Source organism: Poromitra crassiceps, assembly GCF_964638095.1.
Source record: "Poromitra crassiceps genome assembly, chromosome: 14".
NCBI classification, from domain to species: Eukaryota; Metazoa; Chordata; class Actinopteri; order Beryciformes; family Melamphaidae; genus Poromitra; species Poromitra crassiceps.
This window is the reverse complement of record NC_139633.1, coordinates 33,934,528-33,962,103: the sequence shown is the minus strand read 5'-3', so window position 1 is coordinate 33,962,103 and position 27,576 is coordinate 33,934,528. Positions and strand designations below refer to the sequence as shown.

Sequence of the window (27,576 nt, the reverse complement as noted above, 5' to 3'; positions counted from 1 at the left end):
CTCCCCAGTCAACACTGTGGAGTTCTTCCACTTCCTGGGGACCATCATCAGCCAGGACCTAAAATGGGAGCTGAACATCAGAGCTCTCACCAAGAAGGCACAGCAGAGGATGTACTTTGTGCGGCAGCTGAAGAAATTCAAAGTGCCAAAGGCCACGATGGTGCACTTCTACACCTCCATCGTTGAGTCCATCCTCACCTCCTCCATCACTGTCTGGTATGCTGATGCCACTCTCAAAGACACTAACAGACTTCAACGCTTCATCTGCTGTGCTGAGAAGATAATCGGATGCAACCTGCCATCCCTCCAGGACCTGCATGCAGCCAGGACACTGAAGCGGTCTCGCAAGATCATGGCTGACCCCTCCCACCCTGGCCACAAACTCTTTAAGACACTCCCCCACGGCAAGAGACTGAGGTCTGCCAAGACCAGAACCACCCGCCACAAGACCAGCTTCTTCCCAACCGCCATCAGCCTCACCAACAAGGCCCGGAAACGCCTTCCACCAAGGACCTCACTAACAACCCCCCCCCCCCCCCCCCACGCACACACACACACACACACACACACACACACACACACACACACACACACACTCACTACCTCCTCCTAAACTCAACTGAACCCCCCCCCCCCCCCCCATAAAACTGGAACTCCCTGCACATTGAATGCCTATTTAACTTAGCCTGTACATTTCAATGTAAACTCTTATTTAACTCCGACTGTAAATTCATGTAAATCCACTGCCTATTTAATGTATATTTAACTCAGTCTGTAAATCTCATGTAAATTCAACGTAAATTCATATTTATCATCCACAGAACACTTCACCACTCATGTACATATTGTATTTACTCGATTTGATTGCACTTGCAAGGTTGTGATTGTCTTTATCTAGCTTTCCTACTTCTTATCTCTGTATATTGATGTGACCACTACGCTGCAGACAGACACTAAGACAAATTCCTCGTATGTAACTTGCATACTGTGGCAATAAAAGTGATTCTGATTGTGATTCTGATAAGCCGGCTTAATAATGACGATGTGACAGTAAAAGTATAATATATTACCCATTGACAAAGTGAATGTTTATCAAACCTGTTTATTTCTACACAAGTTTATATATAGGAAACATGATCTTCCAGTCACCCTTCAATATTTGTTCATTCCCACCACAAATATTCATTCATATCAAACAAGACACAGCAATAACAATCTACTTTTACCACGCACACGGACTTCAAGGCACCAATTCAACATCGCCTTTAGAGGTCCTAAGCTTTGGAGTGAATTAAGTCTACCGCTAAGATCAATGTCCTCTTATTGTGCTTTCAAAAAGCACCTGAAGAAACATCTACTGTCCTCCTGATCCCTGTACTCATCCTTCTCTGACAGATTTTGACAACTTTTCTCGAACAGACTTTGTTCTCCTCTTAGCCTTCTTGCTTTTGCTCCAGATGCAAATGACCTTGTTTTCACTGCTTTGCTGATTTAACATGTAGCTTTTCTTTTTCTGTGTTTTTGTTGTTGTTGAATGTTTAGCCTGCATGTCACGAAATTAATATGAGTAGGTGTGGAACTCTGTACAAGCCTGCAAAGGCTTCGTTCCCACCTTGCACAGATTTGTACCTACATTTGTGCTAAACAAATAAACTAAACTAAACTAAACAGAAAAGTATAATAGTCTATAGTATATAGTATAATAGTCTATAGTATATAGTATAATAGTCTATAGTATATAGTATAATAGTCTATAGTATATAGTATAATAGTCTATAGTATATAGTATAATAGTCTATAGTATATAGTATAATAGTCTATAGTATATAGTATAATAGTCTATAGTATATAGTATAATAGTCTATAGTATATAGTATAATAGTCTATATTATATAGTATAATAGTCTATAGTATATAGTATAATAGTCTATAGTATATAGTATAATAGTCTATAGTATATAGTATAATAGTCTATAGTATATAGTATAATAGTCTATAGTATATAGTATAATAGTCTATAGTATAATAGTCTATAGTATATAGTATAATAGTCTATAGTATATAGTATAATAGTCTATAGTATAAAGTATAATAGTTTATAGTATATAGTATAATAGGCCTATTCAGTGCGCGCACCGGGTGTAGTAGTAATAATTGTAGAGACCTCAGAAGTATAGGTAAATGAGAAACGTGATAACAGTGTTTTCTTTCTTATGGGAAATGTGATTAGAGTGTTTTTATTCCAGTATGGGTGAATTTAATGAGAAACTACATTCACCGTGATGCTTGTTTTCTTGTGAATGTTCATTTTCCTATTTGCGCCAAGTTCTTATTGTTTGTTGAGTGACATGTTGCTAAGCCAATCGGGGATCGCGCTGCTGTGCTCTAAGCCAATGAAAAATGACTGGGGTGGGGCTAGGAGGAATCCGGAAAGCATACTAGGCTGTCACCAGTCTGGTCAGAGAGAGACACATGTGAAGACATTTGGGAACTGAGCTGCGTGCAGTATAAAACAAAGTTTAACGTTTGGAGATAATAATATTTGTTGACTGAAATACGTCAAGGTATTGGCACAAATATTACTGTGCAGTCGAGACTCGTGTGCGTGTCGCAGTCCGAAACTCTTTTCTACAGTTTGAAGTGAAGTGAAGCCAAGCCGAGCCGTTTTGTTGTTTTCATGACTAAAGTGATAACGTGCAAGTCTCGTAACTTACTATCAAGACGGACGTTTCTGCTCGAACCCGCGTGAGGGACAGTCAGCTTAAATAACGCCGCAAAATCGCGAGAAGAGGATTAACGTGGCTGGATCGTGAGTGGCCTACATATTTTCTTTGGGGTATTTTTGCACTATAAGGTAAATTAACACAAGGTACATTTGGAACTTTTATCTTATTATTGGGTAAACTTGAAACGTTTATTGTTATTTTAAGATTCCTGGTATTGTGAATTTTGTGTTTATTTTGTGTTAAACCAATACAACACAATCTAAATACATTTATATTTGTTATTCCTTTTTATCTTGTTGTCCTGAACAATTTATTATTATTAGGTTTACACTTACATACTGATACACACATACTTACTTTTATCTATGGAGAATACACATTTAGCTCATAGAGTTTAGTAATTCCACAGTGGATTATTCATTTATTCAAGCCTGAACTGACTCTTACTGATAAATAGGAGATCTAGCCAGCTCAACACCAACAGCTAGAAACTCAGGATCCTGTTATTGAAATGATATACTTAGGCCAGTATAACATCCAGCTCATTCTAGATACTGCTGTGTATGTGACTCTGCTGGTCAGAGCCTACAGGAGGTTACATAATGATAAGAATAATAATACATTTGTGTAATTTCGTTTTCTAAAGAAATCTTAGTTATTTTTTGTTTTTATAATGCATTTGCACTGAAAGGATTTGTTTAATTAATATTTGTGAACTTTCATTTTCATATATTTTTTAGCAGTTATTGTTCATATTGTGCTTAATTTATTAATTAAACGCGTTATTGATAATGAAGTAGCCTATGCCTCTCATTCATGTTCATACTATGATGACAGTGGTTTGGGGCCCCCACTCGAAGATTTTGCATGGGGCCCCAAACATTGAGATATATATGAATGATATCTCTTTTTATGTCGATGGCCCCAAAAGGCCCAGAAGCGGCCTTGGCCCGCCCGCTCTGTCCCCGCCGCAATCCCTCTCTCTCCAACCCGATCTCATGGGCTGCGTATGTATGACACGCGGGTGTTTTCTCGTGGAATACTTTCCGCGTGCAGTTCAGACGCACTTCGCCTCGTTACATTCATACATAGTTTACGAGTAGGTGTGTTTCTCCTGACACGGTTGTCCTCTTTTTCTCAAATGCCATTGTTTTTTCGTGCAAGCGGTTCATCTGGTTATTTGTCAGTCGAATCATCTTTCTTGCTTGTTCATTTGTGATGTTGACACCACACCAGGTTAATGTTAGTTGGGGCTTTCACACAGCCAGACAACTTCTATCTGTTTGGCCATATCAAACGTGTGCTTGCAGCTGAGCCGGTGTGCGCGCAGCGTCTGACCTGAGTAAACACACCGCACGTGTCTACTGGGTTCCTTCTGGTAATTAGCAACATCGTTCCCATTGTAACAGGAATAAAATGTCAGCGTGTCACTCAAGTATTAAAAAATATGTATTTGGTGCATATTTTGCTGTTTGCTGCTGTGCTCATTTTTTACATGTTAAAACGTGGTTGCCACTATGGCAACCAAAGGCCAAGAAATGGTTGTCAATTTTTTGGGTTGCCCGGAACTGGGCATCCGTTAATGTTGAGCCCTGCTCTATGTGTGCGCATGTGTGTGTGTCTATGTGTGCACATGTGTGTGTGCCTGTGTCTGTGTGTGTGTGTCTATGTGTGCGCATGTGTGTGTGTCTGTGTCTGTGTGTGTGCGTGTGTGTCTATGTGTGGGCATGTGTGTGTGCGTGTGTGTCTAGGTGTGTGTGTGTGTGTGTGTGTGTGTGTGTGTGTGTGTGTGTGCGCGCGCGCACGTGTGTGTGTGTGTGTGTGTGTGTGTGTGCGTGTGTGTGTGTGCGTGCGTGCGTGTGTGTGTGTGTGTTGGAACAGAATCTCCTCATGCATAATTGTCTCAATCAATGGGCAGAGTGAGATGGTTTGTCTTTTCTATGATCTTATTCCTTATGGTTTGAATAATGTCTTGTGTGAAGCACTGTGTGTGTGTGTGTGTGTGTGTGTGTGTGTGTGTGTGTGTCTATGTGTGTGTGTGTGTGTGTGTGTGTCTATGTGTGTGTGTGTGTGTGTGTGTGTGTGTGTGTGTGTGTGTGTGTGTGTGTGTGTGTCTATGTGTGTGTGTGTGTTAGGGTTTCATATTTTTCCCGAAAATGAGCCATACCGGGAAACGGGAAATTAAGACCTCTTTCCCGGGAATCCCGGGAAATTTGTCGTTTATCTTTTTTTTTATAGTAGGAGAAATATAAGGAGAAATATACCTATATGTATTAGGCTATAGTGCCGTTAGAGTTTATATAATTCACCAATCGCCTGGATTGACGTATGAATAAATCCTGTAGTATTCTAGGCTAAATATTTTCTTAGAGAGTTGTGGAAACTGCCGTGGAAGGAATGGAGCCGTAAACGCGTCGATCAGCCTGTTTTCACGCTCTTTTAATTTACGCACAACATCAATGCTGTCTGATACCTGTCAACGTGTGCTTTTATATGGGCTGCTGTGCTGCGCTCTGGCGGCTGCACTGCTCGTCTTCCAGCCGTGCCCAGACATCTCCATACCGCATACCGGAGCCCGGCTGTATCAGACTATCTCCACCCCTCTGTGCACGGACATCGCCTACAACCAGACCATCATGCCCATTGCCCAACCTGGGGCACACGAACCGAGGACGCACGGCTGGGCTGATTGTCGTTTTCACCGCTGGTGAAGTTTGCACGGTGCTCAATCTCCGTCTCGTAGGCTACTGCATTAACGGTCATGACACAATCCCCTCAAGCAAGTCAGAAGTGTAGAAAAGAAAAGAAACATCGTGGGCTTTGTGTTTATTAGGCTATGTTGTGCAATAAGCTTTCAGGGTGTAACACCGGCGCACAGCGCACAAAGGCACATGGCCAAAACACGCCGAAATAAAATCAGAAATTAATTCCACTCTGCAAAGGATATAGAATTTCAAATGACTGGCTATAGCATTGTTGTCAGAGAAGATAGTATTAAAATCTGCCTGCAATACCTTGTTATTTGGTGCTATATAAATAGAAAATTGATTGATTGTTGGTTGATTGATTCACTTTGATGTCTCTGAAATGCCTATAGATCTTATTCGATTGACGTCACTCACGTACTGGCACGCCCACCGCCGCCATATTGTTGACATAACGCAGCAGCTCTCAAAGTGACAGCCTATGTAAGAGCAGCGTTTATAGGAAGCTAGCCGCCGTTAGCGTTACCTGTATCGTTCCAATTGTGTTCGGATGGTGACCTGCGTTACACGTGGCTGTAGTAATGACAGCAATAAAGTCCCCGTGGTTTGTTTCTATCTCTACCGTCCTCAGACGTGAAGGGAGCGACACTGAGGATACGTCAGCAGCACAGGAGAGGTGTGGATAGTTAGTTGAGACAGGTGAAACTTTCTGACAGCTCCTCACAGCAAAGTCTGTTCACCTCGTTCTTTTGTTTATTTATTACAGGCATTAACGGCTGCCGTCGGCAGCATACAAATAACAACTGTGGGTTTTTTATTGGTGTCATTAGCATCGCTATTTTGTAATGGAACAGAAACGACAATAAGGCTGTTACTAGTTGTCAGCTGCAGCGCTGTGTGCGCGCAGGACGGTATGTCAACAATATGGTGCTGTCCAGGGTTAGAGAATAAGGTCTATACATGTACATCGTGATCATTTAATGACTTTACAATGCTTACAGTAGTCTAATATATTACATGTTCTTTTAAAACATAGGCTACATCATTTAAGAAAGTAAACTGTCTGCATATTTCTAAATATAGGCCTATTCCAATTAGGGGTGGGAATCGCTGAGTAGCTCACGATACGATATCGTCACGATACTTGGCCCTCGATAACGATATATCACGATACTGCGATACTGCGATACTGCGATATATTGGAAGACGATACATCACGATACCTGTGTAACAAGTGAAAAAAATACCTCTGAAGGCAAAAAATCATGTATTATGCATTTATTAGCAGAATTGACATGAACTCTCTGAGTTCACTCACTCACTCATACCATTTTCGATACCACGGAGGAAAAGTTACACATTAAGTCTTTTTATTATTACTATTAAAACAAGAAAACCTATATAACCTACCTACCTACCTATATAATTTCTAAAAGTAGATATTAATGATCAAACATTTCCATTCATGTAGCCTACAGTAGTTATGTTTTTGTTTCAACTACAAACATAAATAAAGTCAACTTGAAACTATGTTTCAACTACCACACACAGCATAATATTTTAGCCTGTTTATTGAAAAAAAAAAAAAAAAAAAATTAATAAACATATCGATACTTGGCGCCAGTGTATCGATAACGTATCGCGGGTGGAAATATCGCGATAACGTGGGTATCGATATTTTGTCCCACCCCTAATTCCAATATGTTCTGCATGTAAAAATACAACAACATTTTTTCCCGGTTTCCCGTCATTCATTTTCCAGAAAACAGGAAATGGGTTGGATGCCATTTCCCAGGAATCCCGTTTCCCGGGATTAAACCCTAGTGTGTGTGTGTGTGTGTGTGTGTGTGTGTGTGTGTGTGTGTGTGTGTGTCTGTGTCTGTGTGTCTGTCTGTGTGTGTGTGTGTGTGTGTGTGTGTGTGTGTGTGTGTGTGTGTGTGCGTGCGTGCGTGCGTGTATGTGTGTGTGTGTGTGTGTGTGTGTGTGTGTGTGTGTGTGTGTGTGTCTGTGTGTGTGTGTGTGTGTGTGTGTGTGTGTGTGTGTGAAGCACTTTGAGCTGTATTTGATCTGATGAAAGCTGCTGGATGAGGGATCAGGCTGTTTGGAACAAACCGCTTCACAGCTTCTGGAGGAAACTGCTGTTGGTTTTAAACAGAGTTCAATGTGAAACCACGCCCTCTTTGACCTCTAACTGCTCCTTCATACTTTAACACTCCACTTAAACTTTCAACGAGTCAGCACTTTTAGGACTTTATCTTAACTCAGCTTTAATTTATCGTTTGTACTCTTTGAGAAATCACACTTTATGTTTGATGCTTTTTTCAGCCTTTATAATGGGACCAGCCTTGAGTGTGTCTCACATAGCAGGCTGGACTTTAGACTAAATCCACTAGGGCTGGCACGGATCACGGATAATCCGTGACCCGTACGGATCAGCCCCCACGGTTCGGAACGCGGTTCGGAACATCAATAGTCCGCGGACCGCCCCCCCCCCCCCTTCGTTTCATTTAACGTTTAATGTTAGTGTATGAGAACGCCCAGCGCAGCCAGACACAGACAGGCATAATCATGGCAAGCACAATTGAGCTTCCTCATCCCTTGTCGCTGCTGTAAAGTATGTCTGAAGGCTGTGGCTAGTGGCTACTAAAGACAGAGTCACACAAACTTATTTCAACACCTCTGAAAAAGCACAGGAATGCGATCAGCGTGTTGCGCGCTGCACAAGATAACGAGAGCCACAACACACACACACACACACACACACACACACGCGCGCACACGTTTCACAAACACATTATCACCGGACGGTGAAATGTTGCCTTAGGACACATAACAACAAAACAACACGTGGGGCCACTGAGTAGCTTAACGTAGCATCAACGTTATATTTCCAGACTGACCTGGTCTGGTCTGTAGGTCTGTACCCGTGTCATGTGACTGGTGCAAGCAACAGCCACGAAGTTAGGCATAGCAGTGCCACCTAAAACAGGAAGTTGGGTCGTTCTGCCTTCAGAGTAAAAGCATACATTGTGTCACTTATGAGAAAAAAATATTTTTTGAGCTGTGCAGGGCAACAAATGGTTAGAGAATTATAATAGTATTAAAAAAATCTAATCGAAAATCTAATTTTGAGAGAAAAAAATCTGATATATTTTTTTTTTGCTGATCCGAAAAATCCGTGATCCGTGGCTCAAAATCCGTCACGCGATCCGATCCGTGGGTTTTCTGATCCGTGCCAGCCCTAAAATCCACACAAAACTGTGACAGTTCACACAACTTTAACACAACATACATATATTATACATCAAACCCTTGAGCTACTTCTGCTCTCACTCACAAAGTCTAAATATAAGTGATGTGATGGATAGTTTTTGAGATATTAACGTTTGTTTGGCACAACTCATACTAGTTAACTGAGTTCACTAAGTGCTGTTTTTGTTGTTGTGATGTCATGCTGATTCGTCCTATATAAATAAAGTTATTTATTTATTATTAGTAGTAGTAGTTGTAATATTATATTACTATTTGAGTTTTTTTTTTAAATAAGTGGGTCTTTCATTTCTTTATGAAGTTATAAACCTGAGAGAGAGACATAGACAAAACAGAGAGAGAGAGAGAGAGAGAGAGAGAGAGAGAGAGAGAGAGAGAGAGAGAGAGAGAGAGAGAGAGGTGTAGATTGTGGTAAGAAGTGGTCTCAGCTCGTCTAAACACAGTTGTTTGTGCTCATCTGTACGATGGCAGTGTGTCAGGATTTTCCATGGACACACCTACTTTTCAGAGCAGCACGCCCACGGGTGCATTTGGGAGCACAAAGCTGCTTGCTATCTTCCCGGCGCCAGAACTCATAATCCATTCATCAAATCCCACCAAAAGTAAGACATGTTGAGCAGTGTTGCTGGAACACACCCAAACTACCACTAGTGGGTGCTAAAAATGCAAAAAGTTCATATCTTATCTGTATTTCTCTATCTCTATATGTGTCTTTCTACCTACAGTAGTAATGTTTTGTCTCTCTGTCTGTCTTTTCAAATTGTGCCTGGACGCCTCAATTGCCGCGTGCAGCTATATTTTTTAACTTGAACTGTTCTCTCTTAGAAAGTCCCTCAGGAGGGTTAGGGTTATATACGCTTATAAGTCATAATGGTTATAGGCTCACTGCTGCTTTCACATTAAGTCTCTTAGAAAGTCCCTCAAGAGGGTTAGAGTTATATACGCTTATAAGTCATAATGGTTATAGGCTCACTGCTGCTTTCACATTAAGTCTCTTAGAAAGTCCCTCAGGAGGGTTAGGGTTATATATGCTTATAAGTCATAATGGTTATAGGCTCACTGCTGCTTTCACATTAAGTCTCTTAGAAAGTCCCTCAAGAGGGTTAGAGTTATATATGCTTATAAGTCATAATGGTTATAGGCTCACTGCTGCTTTCACATTAAGTCTCTTAGAAAGTCCCTCAAGAGGGAGCTATTGTCCACGGTCGTTCATACAAGTAAAATTAGGCGGTCACACCAAGTCAGTTTATTTGTAAGTGAAAACATACCTGGGTGAATAAAATAACTCTGATTCTGATTAAAGACCTGACATTGAAGCTAGTTTGTTAATGAATCAAACTAAATACACACTTACATTTCCTCACACCTGGTTTCAGCCTCTGCACTCCACCATGGTCCACACTGGAGGAATAAACAAAGGCTCCTGGATAATTGTAGTGCAGGTCCAGCTCCCTCAGATGGGAGGAGTTGGAGTTCAGAGCTGAGACCAGAGAATCACAGCCTTCCTCTGAGAGCAGACAGCGTGACAGCCTGCACGCACACACACACACACACACACACACACACACACACACACACACACACACACACACACACACACACACACACACACACACACACACACAGTTCCATTATATGGAGGTATAGATCATTGACTGTAAAAAGAATGGACAGGATATCAGCTCTTTTCAGTGAGGCCAAATCATCTTAGATCGCCGCCCTGGCGGTCAGTCCCAGTATATCTCACAAGTCCCGCCTCCGCCATGTTAGTGGGTGGGAAATGAGCCAAACTAAACAATCAACGTACACATCAGATATTATTTCCCAAAGGTGGTTTCTATCATTTTAGATCGTTCTTATCATGCTAATGCATGTTCAAGTGGTCATGTTTGTGATCAGTTTGTTTTTAAGTAGTTATTTGACGATATACAAAGGGATGATTGACAGCTGTGGCAGCCAGTCTCAATTCACAATTGTGAAAAAAATATATTATAGTCCTTTAGAGCCATCGCGATCTGACCTTCTGTTTCCCAGAAAATGTCAACATTTCTCTGATTGGATAGTGGGAGGTGGACTATATGTCCGCCCTGCATGCAGGGCTACAGGAGAGAGACAGAGTAGAGTGGGGGGTTTGGAGTTACTGACCAAACACTCTATTTCAGTGATTGCTGTCAGAATATAGAGCCATTTAACATTTAGGCTATTTTAACACAAAAACATCGCTGAATGGACCTTTAAACAATGTTAATGTTGCCTTGTAATCTGCAAGTGGTTTTCTTAGCAGTTGGGTTTGGGTTTGGCCATGGTGACGTGTAGCAGCACCTGGTGGAGATCTGCACTCTACTGAGTGCACTTTTCTACTTTTGTTTTACTTGTGTTTATGCCTACAAAGCAAATGTTACTTTGTACTTGTGTCCAAGTTAAGGTGTCCATAAAATAGAATCGTACAAAACACCCTTAAATTGTGTGCTTATGTTTAACCTAAAATGTTTAACCTTATGGAGAAGATTTAAGGGTGTTTTGTGCAGTCCATTCTATTTTATGGACACCTTAACTCGGACCCTAATGGAAACCTTAACATAAGGAGCTTTGTGGGCCCTGATCCTAAAATCGCCCCTGGTGTTCCTACATGTCTTCAGTCCTACTCCCCACGTGGGCTACCTCGCCAAAGGGCCTTTCTGTGTGGAGTTTGCATGTTCTCGCCGTGCTCCACTGGGGTTCTTCCATATATAAGCCTCACTAAAAAGATGCACAAGATCGTGGTCTGACTGGCAGCAGTTGGAAGAAGTTGGTCCCCGGGTGCTTCACTGAAGCTGCTCACCGCTCCTGGCCTGACCATGAAGGAACGAGGGACGAGCCAGGATGGGTCAAACGGGGAGGACAAATTTCACAGTGCCTCCAAAAAAGTGTGTGTGTGTGTGTGTGTGTGTGTGTGTGTGTGTGTGTGTGTGTGTGTGTGTGTGTGTGTGTGTGTGTGTGTGTGTGTGTGTGTGTGTGTGTGTGTGTGTGTGTGTGTGAGAGAGACAGGGTTTGTCCGTCCGGTTTAATAAAATACATTTAGTAGCGACGGTCCACTGATGATAAATCTTGGCCGCCGCTCCTTCAAAATAATATGAAATATCCTTAAAAATGTCATGAAGTCACAATGACATGGCTCTGCAGAGAGCTTTTATTATGCCTCCGCCGGCGATAGCCAGGCCGGAGGCATTATGGATCCGGGTTGTCCGGCCGTACGTCCGTACGATGTTTGTTAACGCGATATCTGAGGAACGCCTGGACGGAATTTCATCAAATTTGCCTCAAACATCGACTTAGACTCAAGGATGATCTGATTAGATTTTGGCGGTCAAAGGTCAAAGGTCAAGGTCACTGTGACCTCTCGAACGCCATTTTCAAGCTTGTTAACGCGATATCTCAGGAATGCCTTGACGGAATTTTATCAAACTTGTCTCAAACATCGACTTGTACTCAAGGATGAACTGATTACATTTTTGTGGTCAAAGGTCAAGGTCACTGTGACCTCTCAAATGCCATTTTCCAGCTTGTTAACGCCATATCTCATGAATACCTTGACGGAATTTCATCAAATTTGCCTCAAACATCTACTTAGACTCAAGGATCAACTGATTAGATTTTGGTGGTCAAAAGTCAAAGGTCAAGGTCAATGTGACCTCTCAAACGCCATTTTCAAGCTTGTTAACGTGATATCTCAGGAATGCCTTGACGGAATTTAATCAAACTTGTCTCAAACATCGACTTTGACTCAAGGATGAACTGATTACATTTTGGTGGTCAAAGTTCAAGGTCACTGTGACCTCTCACACACCCAATTTCCAAGCTCTGTAACGCAACATCACAGGAGCGCCTTGACGGAATCTCTTCCAATTTGCCTCAAATGGCGATTTGGACTCCAAAATGAACTAATGGCGGAGGCATAAGTCCGCGTTGCGGTCGTTCTAGTTTTGACTGAGATACATGTGTGGAAGCAACAAAACTCATAGGTGGAAAACAGCAACAGTTGTATGTTTTGGAGGAACTGACAATGATCAAAAACATGCGGTCGTCACGCACGGCTAAAGTAGAAACCACTTAGCGGATGGAGAAGCTTTTCACTACAGTCTGCCACACTGTAGTGAGCAGTCATGCTCACAAGAACGGAGTGGACGCAGGATCTCAATATATTTAATATATATCACTGATGTGACACAGTAGCGTAGCCAGACTCGGCTCATTGGGTGTGCCACAGAAAGCCAGGGTGTGCCAGGGGGCGGACTATTTGGTGGCGGCCGCGAGGCCGCCTCCAACTTTTTTTGGGGTCTTTTCAAACCAGATTTAGAGGAATATTTGTGTGTTGTTTGCTCCTTTTCGCACTCATTATTAGCAGGTAGAAGCAGTCAATTAAATTGTATTTTTTGGCAACATGTAAAACCACTTTGTTTAGTATCTCAAAAAAGTCTCACCTACTTTTTCCAATGAGGGTTCTAGTCGGGAAAGAACGCAAATTTGGTTGGCATGTTCGTCTACTGCAGAGAGATCTGTAGCGTCAGTGTCCTCTGGCCACAAACCTCCGGTGTGTTGTTGGCTGCGTTCCCCGCTGTTAACGTCATTGTTTCGGCTGCATCATCTTCTTCATCATCATCTGTCTGTTCTCCACTGTACACCACCAATACAGGTGCGGGAACGGGTGCACTTACAATCCGCACTTGTTGAGGGGGAGGGTGACGACGAGTCATCTTCTTCCTCGTCGTTTCTTGCCTTTGCCGAAAAAGCTTAAAAGCGAGCTTTGTTTCATGTCTTCCTGATTTGGCGCTGCTGCTGCTGCTGCTGCTGCTGTGCGTGCATTTGTTTACTTTACGTGGACGACAGCTTAACTAGTTTCCCATGATGCTCCGGGGCACATAGGGCAGCGGACAGTTGGACACAGTGCATGACAGCGTTGACATGTGTTTTGCAGACAAAACAAAACACTTTTTTTACCCCATTTTTTTGGGTGCGCCAGTGGCCTGTCTGGGTGGCATTTGCACACCCTAGCGCACCCGTGGCTACGCGCATGATGTGACATCAAAGTAAGTTTACGTTCAGAACTACTCTCATACATTAGTGTTTAGACCCAAAACATGACTGACAGTGTTATCTCATTTGTGTGTGTGTGTGTGTGTTTGTGTGTGTGTGTGTGTGTGTGTGTGTGTGTGTGTGTGTGTGTGTGTGTGTGTGTGTGTGTGTGTGTGTGGGAGAGAGAGAGGGAAAGAGGGAGTGTCACTCAACAATGTCTTGCAAATACATTTTTTGTGAATGCCATATTTGATGAGCTGTGGGAGCCGTGTCAAATCACATGAGGAAAGCTGTGAATGGATCTTACCTGAGAGTCTCCAGTCTGCAGTGTGGACTCTGAAGTCCAGCAGAGACCAGCTTCATCCCGGAATCGTGAAGCTCGTTGTTACTTAGGTCGAGCTCTTTCAGACTGCAGGACTGGGAGCTGAGAACTGAGGCCAGAGCTTCACAGCTTCTCTCTGACAGCTGACAGCCACTCAGTCTGCATGAGAATTAGTGATGGAGACAAACAACTTTAAAATGTTTTCCATTTAGCACTCATAAATGATAAACCGCTTTTTGTGTTTTCAAGTATAGGTGGTGCTATGCCAAATAGCATTAAATTAGGCACTGCACTCTGTCAGGTTCCCAGCAGTGCAATCCCCAAGTTTGAAGTAAATTGGAAGAACGGTTCTTGAGATAAACTACTTTCTGTGTTGCCAGTAGGTGGCGCTATGCCAAATTGCAAAAGATTTCAGCACTGCACTCCATCAGGCCCCCCTAAGCGCACTCCCCAAGTTTGATACATTAGTAATACAATTTACAATTAAGTTTAATTCAATTAAAGTGCCGTATTCTCATGATGCACCATGGATTTCTAACCGAATGACTCAATGCAGCTCATTGGCTATTGTTGTCATTCAATTATCATTAACTATTTATTTAGTCATCTGTTGTTTGCCTAACATTATGTAATGATTAGTGGTCATGATTGTGAACGTTCACGTTACTGTGATTACTAGCGACATATCCCACAGTGTGCTGTGAAACGATAACCTCACTGTGCAGTGAAAATCACTGAGCAGCACCCAACGTGGTAACACTTTATAATAACTATACACTATAAAGTATTAATACACCATTAGTAAATACATAATTCATCATGAATTCATCATTTATAAAGCATTATTCATACATCACTAAGCATTACTAACACAGTTATAAACATTTTATTCCTGATTAATAACCTAATCTCTAATGTGTTTAATGATTGTATTCTCATACTTTGTAAATGATAGATGCACCATTTATAAATACGTATTATATTAATTACAAACCATTTACTTAGGAGTTGTTAATGGTTCATAAGATCATTTAGAACGTGTAAGCAGGGCTCGACATTAACGGTTGCCCGGTTGTCCCGGGCAACCAGAAAAAAAAGTAGGGCAACCGTTTCTTGGCCTTTGGTTGCCCCAGGGGCAACCACGTTTTAACATGCAAAGAAATATCTACAGCAGCAAACAGCAAAATATACACCAAATAAATATGTTTTAATACTTGTTGTGAGTGACATATATGTGACATTTTATTGCTGTTACAATCGGAACGATGTTACTAATTACCAGTCGGAACCTACGTGATGCATGCTGCACGTGCGGTGTGTTTAACGAGTACTGACTCGGACAGGTGGCTGCTCCGCCTGCTCGCACACAATCACAGCGGCTGCATGGGTCCAAGGCAAGCTCCGACTAATAACGCTGTCGCTAACCTTCCTTCAGCATCGACATCACAAATCGAGCTGCAAGATGATAATTCAAAGAAGAACGAAGAACCGGGTCCGCCCGCAGCCCCCGGCACGGAAACAAAGGACGAGGAAATGGTCATCGAGGTGAAATACCCCTGCGTCTTTGAACGGGACGGAAGACTAACATTATACTGCAAAGCATGTAGCCTACAAGCCTACAACATACACCTCAACCAGGACACCCTTCAAAAATGTTTTACCACCGCGTATATGTGCTGAGGAATGGTTTGCATCCCTGCCTGTCTGCCTGTCGCATATGGGGCGAGAGAGTGGAGTGCAGCGGGGACAGGGCCGCTTCGAGCCGAGTGCACCAGCTGGGCGTACGCCTAGGTGTAACGCTACGTCCGACGTAGAACTCAAAGATACTACTTTCTTAATTTTATGACTAGTGCACCATGTAGTCTTAAGCCCTGTATGCGCTGTGCCTGGGTGTAACTTTTACGTCTGGTATGGAGCAGGCGTAAAAGTTACACCCAAGGCGTACTCACTGACAGCTGTCTCATCTTGATCTGCGCTGTCGGGACTGACAGCTCTGTGCTGTCAGTGCCGTTCAGTCCTGTGATGCGGGGGAATCTTCTCCAAAAATATTGATCGATATGTGCTGTAAATGGACGTTTTGGGCGCAGGATCTCCGCTCGTCGGCGGGTTTTTAAAAGCTGATGAGTCGGAAGATCTTTCCATTTCTTCCTGACTTCATCAACTGCCCGCAGTCTGCCATCGCATTCAGTACTGATTGCACTTGTGATCAAATTCCATGCATCTCGTTTCTGTTGGTTTGTGTTGGCGCTGTTAAATTGAGCTGTGAGAACGTTTATATGCTTTGAATACAACTCTATAAGTTTGAGCCGAGTTGGAGCTGTCTGTCAGCTGTCTCGAGCTCGTCTGAGAGAAGTGTGTTGCTTGGCAACAAGCACGTATTCACGTGAACGCGCACGTCCGCAGGCGGGCGCATCTACGACAGGGCCCCAAAATACCCACAGGAGCCGAGTGCACCAGCTGGCCGTAAAAAAGTAGGTGATTTGAATTTACACCAAGTGCACCAAGCCTGACTTAGAGTGGGGGCCCCAAACCACTGTCATCATAGTATCCTTAGTATTTGTTACCCATTTTACTGTGGGGATGTTGTTCACAAGCTCCTCTCCTCGTAGCTGTTGTGAGGATATACAGAAGAGACCAGGCAGCCTGGCTAACATTAGTTAGAGCCCCAGACTGAGAGGCAGACCTGGGCTGCCCAGTAAACCCTATGTAACCTACATAGGGTGGCCATTTCCATAACACCAAAAAGGAGGACACGTTACAACTCACGATATGATACTATCACGATACGTTGCCCACGATAATGATGGTATCACAATATGGTGATTCTGCCATACTCGATACATTGCAAGATTTATTTACCATACATCACAATATCTGTGCAACTGATTGAGAAAAAATACCCTTGAAAAGGCTAAATGCAGGAACTATGTAATAGTCTGCTATGTTATTACAGGAACTTTGTAATTCCATAGACTCCCAACCGCCCGCTGTATGCTGTCTCTCTCCTGTAGCCCTGCCTACTCATGGGTGGCACTGTTGGATTCTAGGTGAAAAAATACATTATAGTCCTTTAGAGCCATCGCTATCTGACCTTTTGTTTCCCAGAAAATGTCAACATTTCTCTGATTGGATAGTGGGAGGTGGACTATATGTCTACAGAAGAGAGACAGAGTACAGCGGGGGGTTTGGAGTTACTGACCAAACACTCTATTTCAGTGATTGCTGTCAGAATATAGAGCCATTTAACATTTAGGCTATTTTAACACAAAAACATCGCTGAATGGACCTTTAAACAATGTTAATGTTGCCTTGTAATCTGCAAGTGGTTTTCTTAGCAGTTGGGTTTGGGTTTGGCCATGGTGAGGTGTAGCAGCACCTGGTGGAGATCTGCACTCTACTGAGTGCACTTTTCTACTTTTGTTTTACTTGTGTTTATGCCTACAAAGCAAATGTTACTTTGTACCTGTGTCCGAGTTAAGGTGTCCATAAAATAGAATCGTACAAAACACCCTTACATCTTGTGCTTATGTTTTCCCTAAAATGTTTAACCTTATCGAGAAGAATTAAGGGTGTTTTGTGTAGTCGATTCTATTTTATGGACACCTTAACTCGGACCCTAATGGAAATCTTAACATAAGGAGCTTTGTGCAACTGGGCCCTGTGTGTGTGTGTGTGTGTGTGTGTGTGTGTGTGTGTGTGTGTGTGTGTGTGTGTGTGTGTGTGTGTGTGTGTGTGTGTGTGTGTGTGTGTGTGTGTGTGTGTGTGTGTGTGTGTGTGTGTGTGTGTGTGTGTGTGTGTGTGTGTGTGTGTAATATGAAATGTCATGAGGTCACAATGACATGGCACTGCAGAGAGCTTTTATTTTGACTGAGATACATGTGTGGAAGCAACAAAACTCATAGGTGGAAAACAGCAACAGTTGTATGTTTTGGAGGAACTGACAATGATCAAAAACATGCGGTCGTCACGCACGGCTAAAGTAGAAACCACTTAGCGGATGGAGAAGCTTTTCACTACAGTCTGCCACACTGTAGTGAGCAGTCATGCTCACAAGAACGGAGTGGACGCAGGATCTCAATATATTCAATATATATCACTGATGTGACATCAAAGTAAGTTTACGTTCAGAACTACTCTCATACATTAGTGTTTAGACCCGAAACATGACTCACAGTGTTATCTCATTTGTGTGTGTTGAGAGAGAGAGAGAGAGAGAGAGAGAGAGAGAGAATTGTGTGTGTGTGTGTGTGTGTGTGTGTGTGTGTGTGTGTGTCAGAGAGAGGGAAAGAGGGAGAGAGTGTCACTCAACAATGTCTTGCAAATAATTTTTTTTTGTGAATGCCATATTTGATGAGCTGTGGGAGCCGTGTCAAATCACATGAGGAAAGCTGTGAATGGATCTTACCTGAGAGTCTCCAGTCTGCAGTGTGGACTCTGAAGTCCAGCGGAGACCAGCTTCACCCCGGAATCGTGAAGCTCGTTGTCACTTAGGTCGAGCTCTCTCAGACTGGAGGACTGGGAGCTGAGAACTGAGGCCAGAGCTTCACAGCTTCTCTCTGACAGCTGACAGCCACTCAGTCTGCATGAGAATTAGTGATGGAGACAAACAACTTTAGAATGTTTTCCATTTAGCACTCATGAATGATAAACCGCTTTTTGTGTTTTCAAGTATAGGTGGTGCTATGCCAAATAGCATTAAATTAGGCACTGCACTCTGTCAGGTTCCCAGCAGTGCAATCCCCAAGTTTGAAGTCAATCGGAAGAACGGTTCTTGAGATAAACTACTTTCTGTGTTGCCAGTAGGTGGCGCTTTGCCAAATTGCAAAAGATTTCAGCACTGCACTCCATCAGGCCCCCCTAAGCGCACTCCCCAAGTTTGATACATTAGTAATACAATTTACAATTAAGTTTAATTCAATTAAAGTGCCGTATTCTCATGATGCACCATGGATTTCTAACCAAATGACTCAATGCAGCTCATTGGCTATTGTTGTCATTCAATTATCATTAACCATTTATTTAGTCATCTGTTGTTTGCCTAACATTATGTAATGATTAGTGGTCATGATTGTGAACGTTCACGTTACTGTGATTACTAGCGACATATCCCACAGTGTGCTGTGAAACGATAACCTCACTGTGCAGTGAAAATCACTGAGCAGCACCCAACGTGGTAACACTTTATAATAACTATACACTATAAAGTATTAATAAACCATTAGTAAATACATAATTCATCATGAATTCATCATTTATAAAGCATTATTCATACATCACTAAGCATTAGTAACACAGTTATAAACATTTTATTCCTGATTAATAACCTAATCTCTAATGTGTTTAATGATTGTATTCTCATACTTTGTAAATGATAGATGCACCATTTATAAATACGTATTATATTAATTACAAACCATTTACTTAGGAGTTGTTAATGGTTCATAAGATCATTTAGAACGTGTAAGTAAATGATTAAACAACGTATGTACATTTATGTGTACATTTGTGCATGATTTGGACATGGTTAGTGAGTGTTAATAGATGGTTTATAAACACTTATTGATACTCAAACTCATGATTAATTAAGGTAGTTACTAGTCATTAGTTAAGTATTTCATGTGAGCTCATCTAAAGTGAGGACTATCTATGCCTTATAAAGCATGTAATAAATGAGATAGGAGGTCTGGGCTGGCCTTGACCAATGGAGGCAGATGTCTGAATGCCCAAACGGCCAGGGGGGTGATTCTGAGAGATGTGTTTCACTCAGGGTTTTGTGTCTCTAAGAGGGTCAGAATTGCATGATGGGGAGAAAATGCAAATTAAGCCTGCCAGATTTTCTTGAATAACTCTGGAACCGACGCTCTGATCTTTCTGAAATTGTCATCGCTTATCCAAGAAGTGAGCATGGGCTTTACAACGAAACCGTCCATGAGTCTCTACGACCTCGGGAAGTGGGTGAAATTGACATTTTTGTGTATTTTTATAGGTTTTTAAGTGTCAAAGGTAGGGATGTCACAATATATCGTCCCACAATATATCGCGATATCAAAACGTGACAATATGTATCGTTGAGATTAAATCTCATATCGTGAGAAAAAGAAGCTGAACATGGTGGCACTGATCTGCATCTGATTGCATGCTCGCTCTCCTTTTCATTGCTTTGTTTGAACAGACGAGGGACGTTACAGACACGGAGGATGAAAATGGTGAAATCACTCAAATTAGCGTGGAGGATGCCCCCTCAACTTACAAATCGATTGCAAAAAAATATTGTTAAAATATTGTATCGTATCGTTATCGTGAACCCAATATCGTGTATCGTATCGTATCGTGAACTGAATGTATCGTGACACCCCTAGTCAAAGGTGTAATAATTATTTATCCCTAAACAGTAGATAGGTGGGGTTACTCCCCTAAGGCTTTGCAGATGGGGCGGTTCACTTGGGATCAATTGACCTATCGCTAAGCCACGCCCCGAACGCAGACGAGCCAATCACAGCGCGTGCAGCTCACAATACACTCGGACATTCTCAGCTTAGAGCTCCATAGAGAAGCACTAGAAAACGCGAGTTTCCTCTGGTTTTATACATTTATAAGTTGAAAAAATGGTCAAAACGATATGCATGGGGGTAAATGCAACATTACGAGGTATCCTGGGAGGCCAGGCAATTGATAATATTAAACTAGTAAATGTAGATCCACTCACATCCACAATGCTACTGTTTTGGAGTTAAATCTGCGATCGTGGTGAGTGACAGCGAGATGTGTGTGTGTGTGTGTGTGTGTGTGTGTGTGTCTCTGTGTGTGTGTGTGTGTGTGTGTGTGTGTGTGTGTGTGTATGTGTGTGCGTGTGTGTGTGTGTGTGGGGGGGGGGGGGGGGTGTTTATGCCCCCGGACGCCCCAAGCGGGTCCGAGGTCAGCCACATTCTCATTGGGGGCTGAGCACCCTAAAGGTCGGGGCCCAGTTGCACAAAGTACCTTAGGTTAAGATTTCCCTCAGGGTCCGAGTTAAGAAGTTCCATAAAATTGAATTTGCTGTACAAAACACCCTTAAATCTTGTGCTTATGTTTTTCCTAAAATGTTTAACCTCCTGGCCTGACCATGAAGGAACGACGAGCCAGGATGGCTAAAACGAGGAGGACAAACGTGTGTGTGTGAGTGAGACAGGGTTTGTCCGTCCGGTTTAATAAAATACATTTAGTAGCGAGTAGCGACGGTCCACTGATGATAAATCTTGGCCGCTGCTTCTTCAAAATAATATGAAATATCCTTAAAAATGTCATGAGGTCACAATGACATGGCTCTGCAGAGAGCTTTTATTTTGACTGAGATACATGTGTGGAAGCAACAATACTCATAGGTGGAAAACAGCAACAGTTGTATGTTTTGGAGGAACTGACAATGATCAAAAACATGCGGTCGTCACGCACGACTAAAGTAGAAACCACTTAGCGGATGGAGAAGCTTTTCACTACAGTCTGCCACACTGTAGTGAGCAGTCATGCTCACAAGAACGGAGTGGACGCAGGATCTCAATATATTCAATATATATCACTGATGTGACATCAAAGTAAGTTTACGTTCAGAACTACTCTCATACATTAGTGTTTAGACCCGAAACATGACTGACAGTGTTATCTCATTTGTGTGTGTGTGTGTGTGTGTGTGTGTGTGTGGGGGGGGGAGAGAGAGGGAAAGAGGGAGAGAGTGTCACTCAACAATGTCTTGCAAATAAAAAAATTTTGTGAATGCCATATTTGATGAGCTGTGGGAGCCGTGTCAAATCACATGAGGAAAGCTGTGAATGGATCTTACCTGAGAGTCTCCAGTCTGCAGTGTGGACTCTGCAGTCCAGCAGAGACCAGCTTCATCCCTGAATCGTGAAGCTCGTTGTCACTTAGGTTGAGCTCTCTCAGACTGGAGGACTGGGAGCTGAGAACTGAGGCCAGAGCTTCACAGCTTCTCTCTGACAGCTGACAGCCACTCAGTCTGCATGAGAATTAGTGATGGAGACAAACAACTTTAAAATGTTTTCCATTTAGTACTCGCGTCACATTTTGATAAAGCGCTTTTTGTTTTTGCCAGTATAGGTGGTGCTATGCCGAATAGCACAAAATTAGTAGGGCTGACCCAAAAAAATCAACGCTTCAAAGCTAGAATCATTGCCATGGTAATCGACGCTCAAATCAGCAATCGACGCTTTGTTGTTATTGTTTTTTTCCCCTCCTCTCCTCTCTCTTTCTCTCTCCATAATATCTAACGTGGAGTGTAGCTTTGTGAGACAGTCTCTAGTTTCCTGGCTGGGCGGGTCATTCAGGCCAACACTGTTTTTAACACGGGGAACTCACACCGGCACGCGCCGTGAGAACAAATAAATGCACCCAACAGCCAGCCAGTAGTCACACCTGACGTTGAGCTGTGGTCTACAGAGTTGTTGTAAACATGAATCTTCGTACACTTCTTTTCTAACCCAGTGTGAGTAACGTTACAAGTGTTCAAGTGAATTCAAGTCCTTTAATTTGTTTATAATGTTATGAATTAGCAGCAGTCACAGATACTAACGTGAACGTGACATTGGATCTGTCTATCACATGGATTTGTTATTACTGACTGGTAGTGAAACTGAAGTTGGCTCCGTCTATCACATGGATGTACATACAGCCAGAGCGCACGTCATATTAGGATTATCAACACGTGGAACATGTTGTTATTATGACGTTAAATTCACAACATTTCGTGGCAAACTGGACTTTTTTTTTTGTGTGACTAACCCCACCCCCCCCCCCAAAAAAAGAAAGAAAAACGAAAAAAATATCGGCGTAGAAGCTTTGATTATGATTGATTTTATCTCAACGCTCTAATAGCTTTTGCACACCAAGTCTGTATTTTCGTCCAAAATTGACGCACGGGAAAAAAAAGAATACGACCTCATTTATGTCAATCATCATGGAAACACCAAGTCCGACAATTACGTTCGTAATTTAAGTTTTCGGACGAGGTTCGATTTTCTGCGTTTTTCGCATCAGTCAATAGATTTTTGCGAGCTGGGACCCGTCTTTGTTTTCAGATGACGGATTAAAAAACACGCATATGAAAACAATCGGACTGTGTGTGCAAAGACCTTGACTATGGTATTTGGGACAGCCCTACAAATTAGGCAATAGACTGCCAAGTTCCCAGCATCCCACTCCCCAAGTTTGAAGTCGATCTGAATAACGGCTCTTGAGATAAACCACATTTTGTGTTGCCAGTAGGTGGCGCTATGCCAAATTGCACAAGATTTCGGCACTGCACTCCATCAGGTCCCCCTAAGCGCCATCCCCAAGTATGGTACATTATTAATACAATTTACAATTTAGTTTAATTCAATTAAAGTGCCGTATTCTCATGATGCACCATGGATTTCTTACCGAATGACTCAATGCAGCTCATTGGCTATTGTTGTCATTCAATTATCATTAACTATTTATTTAGTCATCTGTTGTTTGCCTAACATTATGTAATGATTAGTGGTCATGATTGTGAACGTTCACGTTACTGTGATTAGTGACATAGCCCACAGTGTGCTGTGAAACGATAACCTCTCTGTGCAGTGAAAATCACTGAGCAGCACCCAACGTGGTAACACTTTATAATAACTATACACTATAAAGTATTAATAAACCATTAGTAAATACATAATTCATCATGAATTCATAATTTATAAAGCATTATTCATACATCACTAAGCATTAGTAACACAGTTATAAACATTTTATTCCTGATTAATAACCTAATCTCTAATGTGTTTAATGATTGTATTCTCATACTTTGTAAATGATAGATGCACCATTTATAAATACGTATTATATCAATTACAAACCATTTACTTAGGAGTTGTTAATGATTCATAAGATCATTTAGAACGTGTAAGTAAATGATTAAACAACGTATGTACATCCATGTGTACATTTATGCATATGATTTGGACATGGTTAGTGAGTGTTAATAGATGGTTTATAAACACTTATTGATACTCAAACTCATGATTAATTAAGGTAGTTACTAGTCATTAGTTAAGTATTTCATCTGAGCTCATCTAAAGTGAGGACTATCTATGCCTTATAAAGCATGTAATAAATGAGATAGGAGGTCTGGGCTGGCCTTGACCAATGGAGGCAGATGTCTGAATGCCCAAACGGCCAGGGGGGTGATTCTGAGAGATGTGTTTCACTCAGGGTTTTGTGTCTCTAAGAGGGTCAGAATTGCATGATGGGGAGAAAATGCAAATTAAGCCTGCCAGATTTTCTTGAATAACTCTGGAACCGACGCTCTGATCTTTCTGAAATTGTCATCGCTTATCCAAGAAGTGAGCATGGGCTTTACAACGAAACCGTCCAAAAAATTGATCCGTGAAATTGACATTTTTGTGTATTTTTATAGGTTTTTAAGTGTCAAAGGTAGGGATGTCACAATATATCGTCCCACAATATATCGCGATATCAAAACGTGACAATATGTATCGTTGAGATTAAATCTCATATCGTGAGAAAAAGAAGCTGAACATGGTGGCACTGATCTGCATCTGATTGCATGCTCGCTCTCCTTTTCATTGCTTTGTTTGAACAGACGAGGGACGTTACAGACACGGAGGATGAAAATGGTGAAATCACTCAAATTAGCGTGGAGGATGCCCCCTCAACTTACAAATCGATTGCAAAAAAATATTGTTAAAATATTGTATCGTATCGTTATCGTGAACCCAATATCGTGTATCGTATCGTATCGTGAACTGAATGTATCGTGACACCCCTAGTCAAAGGTGTAATAATTATTTATCCCTAAACAGTAGATGGGTGGGGTTACTCCCCTAAGGCTTTGCAGATGGGGCGGTTCACTTGGGATCAATTGACCTATCGCTAAGCCACGCCCCGAACGCAGACGAGCCAATCACAGCGCGTGCAGCTCACAATACACTCGGACATTCTCAGCTTAGAGCTCCATAGAGAAGCACTAGAAAACGCGAGTTTCCTCTGGTTTTATACATTTATAAGTTGAAAAAATGGTCAAACGATATGCATGGGGGTAAATGCAACATTACGAGGTATCCTGGGAGGCCAGGCAATTGATAATATTAAACTAGTAAATGTAGATCCACTCATATCCACAATGCTACTGTTTTGGAGTTAAATCTGCGATCGTGGTGAGTGACAGCGAGGTGTGTGTGTGTGTGTGTGTGTGTGTGTGTGTGTGTGTGTGTGTGTGTGTGTGTGTGTGTGTGTGTGTGTGTGTGTGTGTGTGTGTGTGTGTGTGTGTGTGTGTGTGTGTGTGTGTGTGTGTGAGACAGGGTTTGTCCGTCCGGTTTAATAAAATACATTTAGTAGCGACGGTCCACTGATGATAAATCTTGGCCTTCAAAATAATATGAAATGTCCTTAAAAATGTCATGAGGTCACAATGACATGGCTCTGCAGAGAGCTTTTATTTTGACTGAGATACATGTGTGGAAGCAACAAAACTCATAGGTGGAAAACAGCGACAGTTGTATGTTTTGGAGGAACTGACAATGATGAAAAACATGCGGTCGTCACGCACGACTAAAGTAGAAACCACTTAGCGGATGGAGAAGCTTTTCACTACAGTCTGCCACACTGTAGTGAGCAGTCATGCTCACAAGAACGGAGTGGACGCAGGATCTCAATATATTCAATATATACATGTATCACTGATGTGACATCAAAGTAAGTTTACGTTCAGAACTACTCTCCTACATTAGTGTTTAGACCCGAAACATGACTGGCAGTGTTATCTCATGTGTGTATGTGTGTGTGTGTGTGTCAGAGAGAGAGAGAGAGAGAGAGAGAGTACTGTGTCTGTGTGTGTGTGTGTGTGTGTGTGTGTGTGTGCGTGTGTGTGCGTGTGCGTGTGCGTGTGTGTGTGCGTGTGCGCGTGTGCGTGTGCGTGTGGGAGAGAGAGAGGGAAAGAGGGAGAGAGTGTCACTCAACAATCTCTTGCAAATACGTTTTTTTTGTGAATGCCATATTTGATGAGCTGTGGGAGGGCTGGACAGCACAAATTAAAGCAGGATTTTTTTAAATCAACTTCATACTTGCTGAAATGTTATTATCATACATGTGGGTCTCTTCTCCCTGTGTATTCCATACTCTCTGGCTTTACACAAAATATGGAGGAACCCCATCTACTAGTGATGCGCGGGTCACCCAGAACCCGCCGGGTCCCGCGGGCTGGGCCGCCCCGCAGGCGGGCTAGGTTGGCAAATTATGAAAATATCTTGGGTGCGGGCGGGGCAGGCTCAGAACGTGACAAAGCAACATTATTAAATAATTTAGAGCAGTGAAACACGCAGAGTAATTAACCTTAAAGACGTGAACTCTCTCTCACACACAATCAGACAGACTCCTGCTGCACTCTCTATAGCCTACATGGAGTAAAGAAACGCTTCAATGAGGTAGCCTATGTGCTCTCAAAACAAACATTTTGGAAGGATTATTCGCTGTAATTATTATTTGAAGTGTCCATATAATGCCACTGCAGATTTTCTGTTGTGGACTCGACTGTGATCTATTTGTCAACTTTACTGCAACATGAGTAGGCTGTGGACAATTGAGAGCTCATGAGGTAATTAAAAGAAATCAGACAGCGAGTCTAGCCGTATCTGCAAGCCGTGTGCGCACCTGCTGCACTACTACGTTTAGTAGCCTACTACTGCAACATGGCCAATTGAGAGCGCATGAGGTAATTAAAATAAATGGGGAAGAATAAGAACTGTTTCTGTAGCCTGCCTAGTGCCTACCTCTACCTGCTACCTCCATTTGAAACACTGCGGTCACGCCATCCGCACTTTGGGGAAGTGAATGAATGAATGAATGAATGAATGAATGAATGAATGAAAATGAATGAATGAATGAATGAAAAAATTTATTGGTCACCACCACCACCACCAAGCATACACTTAGGTCATAACCAAAGGTTTGGGGCAGAAGCAAACGCTTATGTAAAGCCCCCCCTTTTCTTACAATTAAAATAAGAAGATCATCATGATCAGACATTTTGGACATTGTCCTTACTTGCCATCAAATAAACAACAAAGGATTGCAAGGAAAAATATCCTAATACAAGAAACAAACAACAACAACAAAAACAAAAAAAGCAAAAATAAACAAATAATACAACAGTCAAAAACCAGTGGGTAGCAAATAACAAAACAAACACAATCCATACATGCATATTCATACATTTTATAATCATTGTTTTATTATTATTATTATTATTATTATTATTATTATTATTATTATTATTATTATTATTATTATATATATATACATATACCTATATATATATATATATACTTATACATACTTTTTTTTTCTTTATTATTATTATTATTATTATTATTATTATTATTATTATTATTATTATTATTATTATTATTATTATTATTATTTATTTGTTTATTTCTTTTTTCCCTTTGTCCCCCACATCATTCAGTTACCTAGGAAC

The 27,576-nt window shown here is 41.9% G+C and overlaps 1 protein-coding gene across 2 annotated transcripts in view; it reads right to left on the bottom strand.

The window, feature by feature from the left end:
- LOC310788759 (NLR family CARD domain-containing protein 3-like) overlaps window positions 1–27,576 on the bottom strand; it is a 275,717-nt gene that overhangs the window by 210,220 nt on the left and 37,921 nt on the right. The window contains exons 5-8 of one of the 2 annotated variants that reach the window (XM_083650324.1): window positions 21,892–22,065; window positions 18,481–18,654; window positions 14,061–14,234; window positions 10,056–10,231 (exon numbers count right to left, since the gene is read on the bottom strand). In XM_083650324.1, coding sequence (XP_083506450.1) covers window positions 10,056–10,231; window positions 14,061–14,234; window positions 18,481–18,654; window positions 21,892–22,065 — 698 coding nt within the window. The remainder of the gene's footprint in view (window positions 1–10,055; window positions 10,232–14,060; window positions 14,235–18,480; window positions 18,655–21,891; window positions 22,066–27,576) is intronic. The other variant, XM_083650323.1, reaches the window with a different exon arrangement.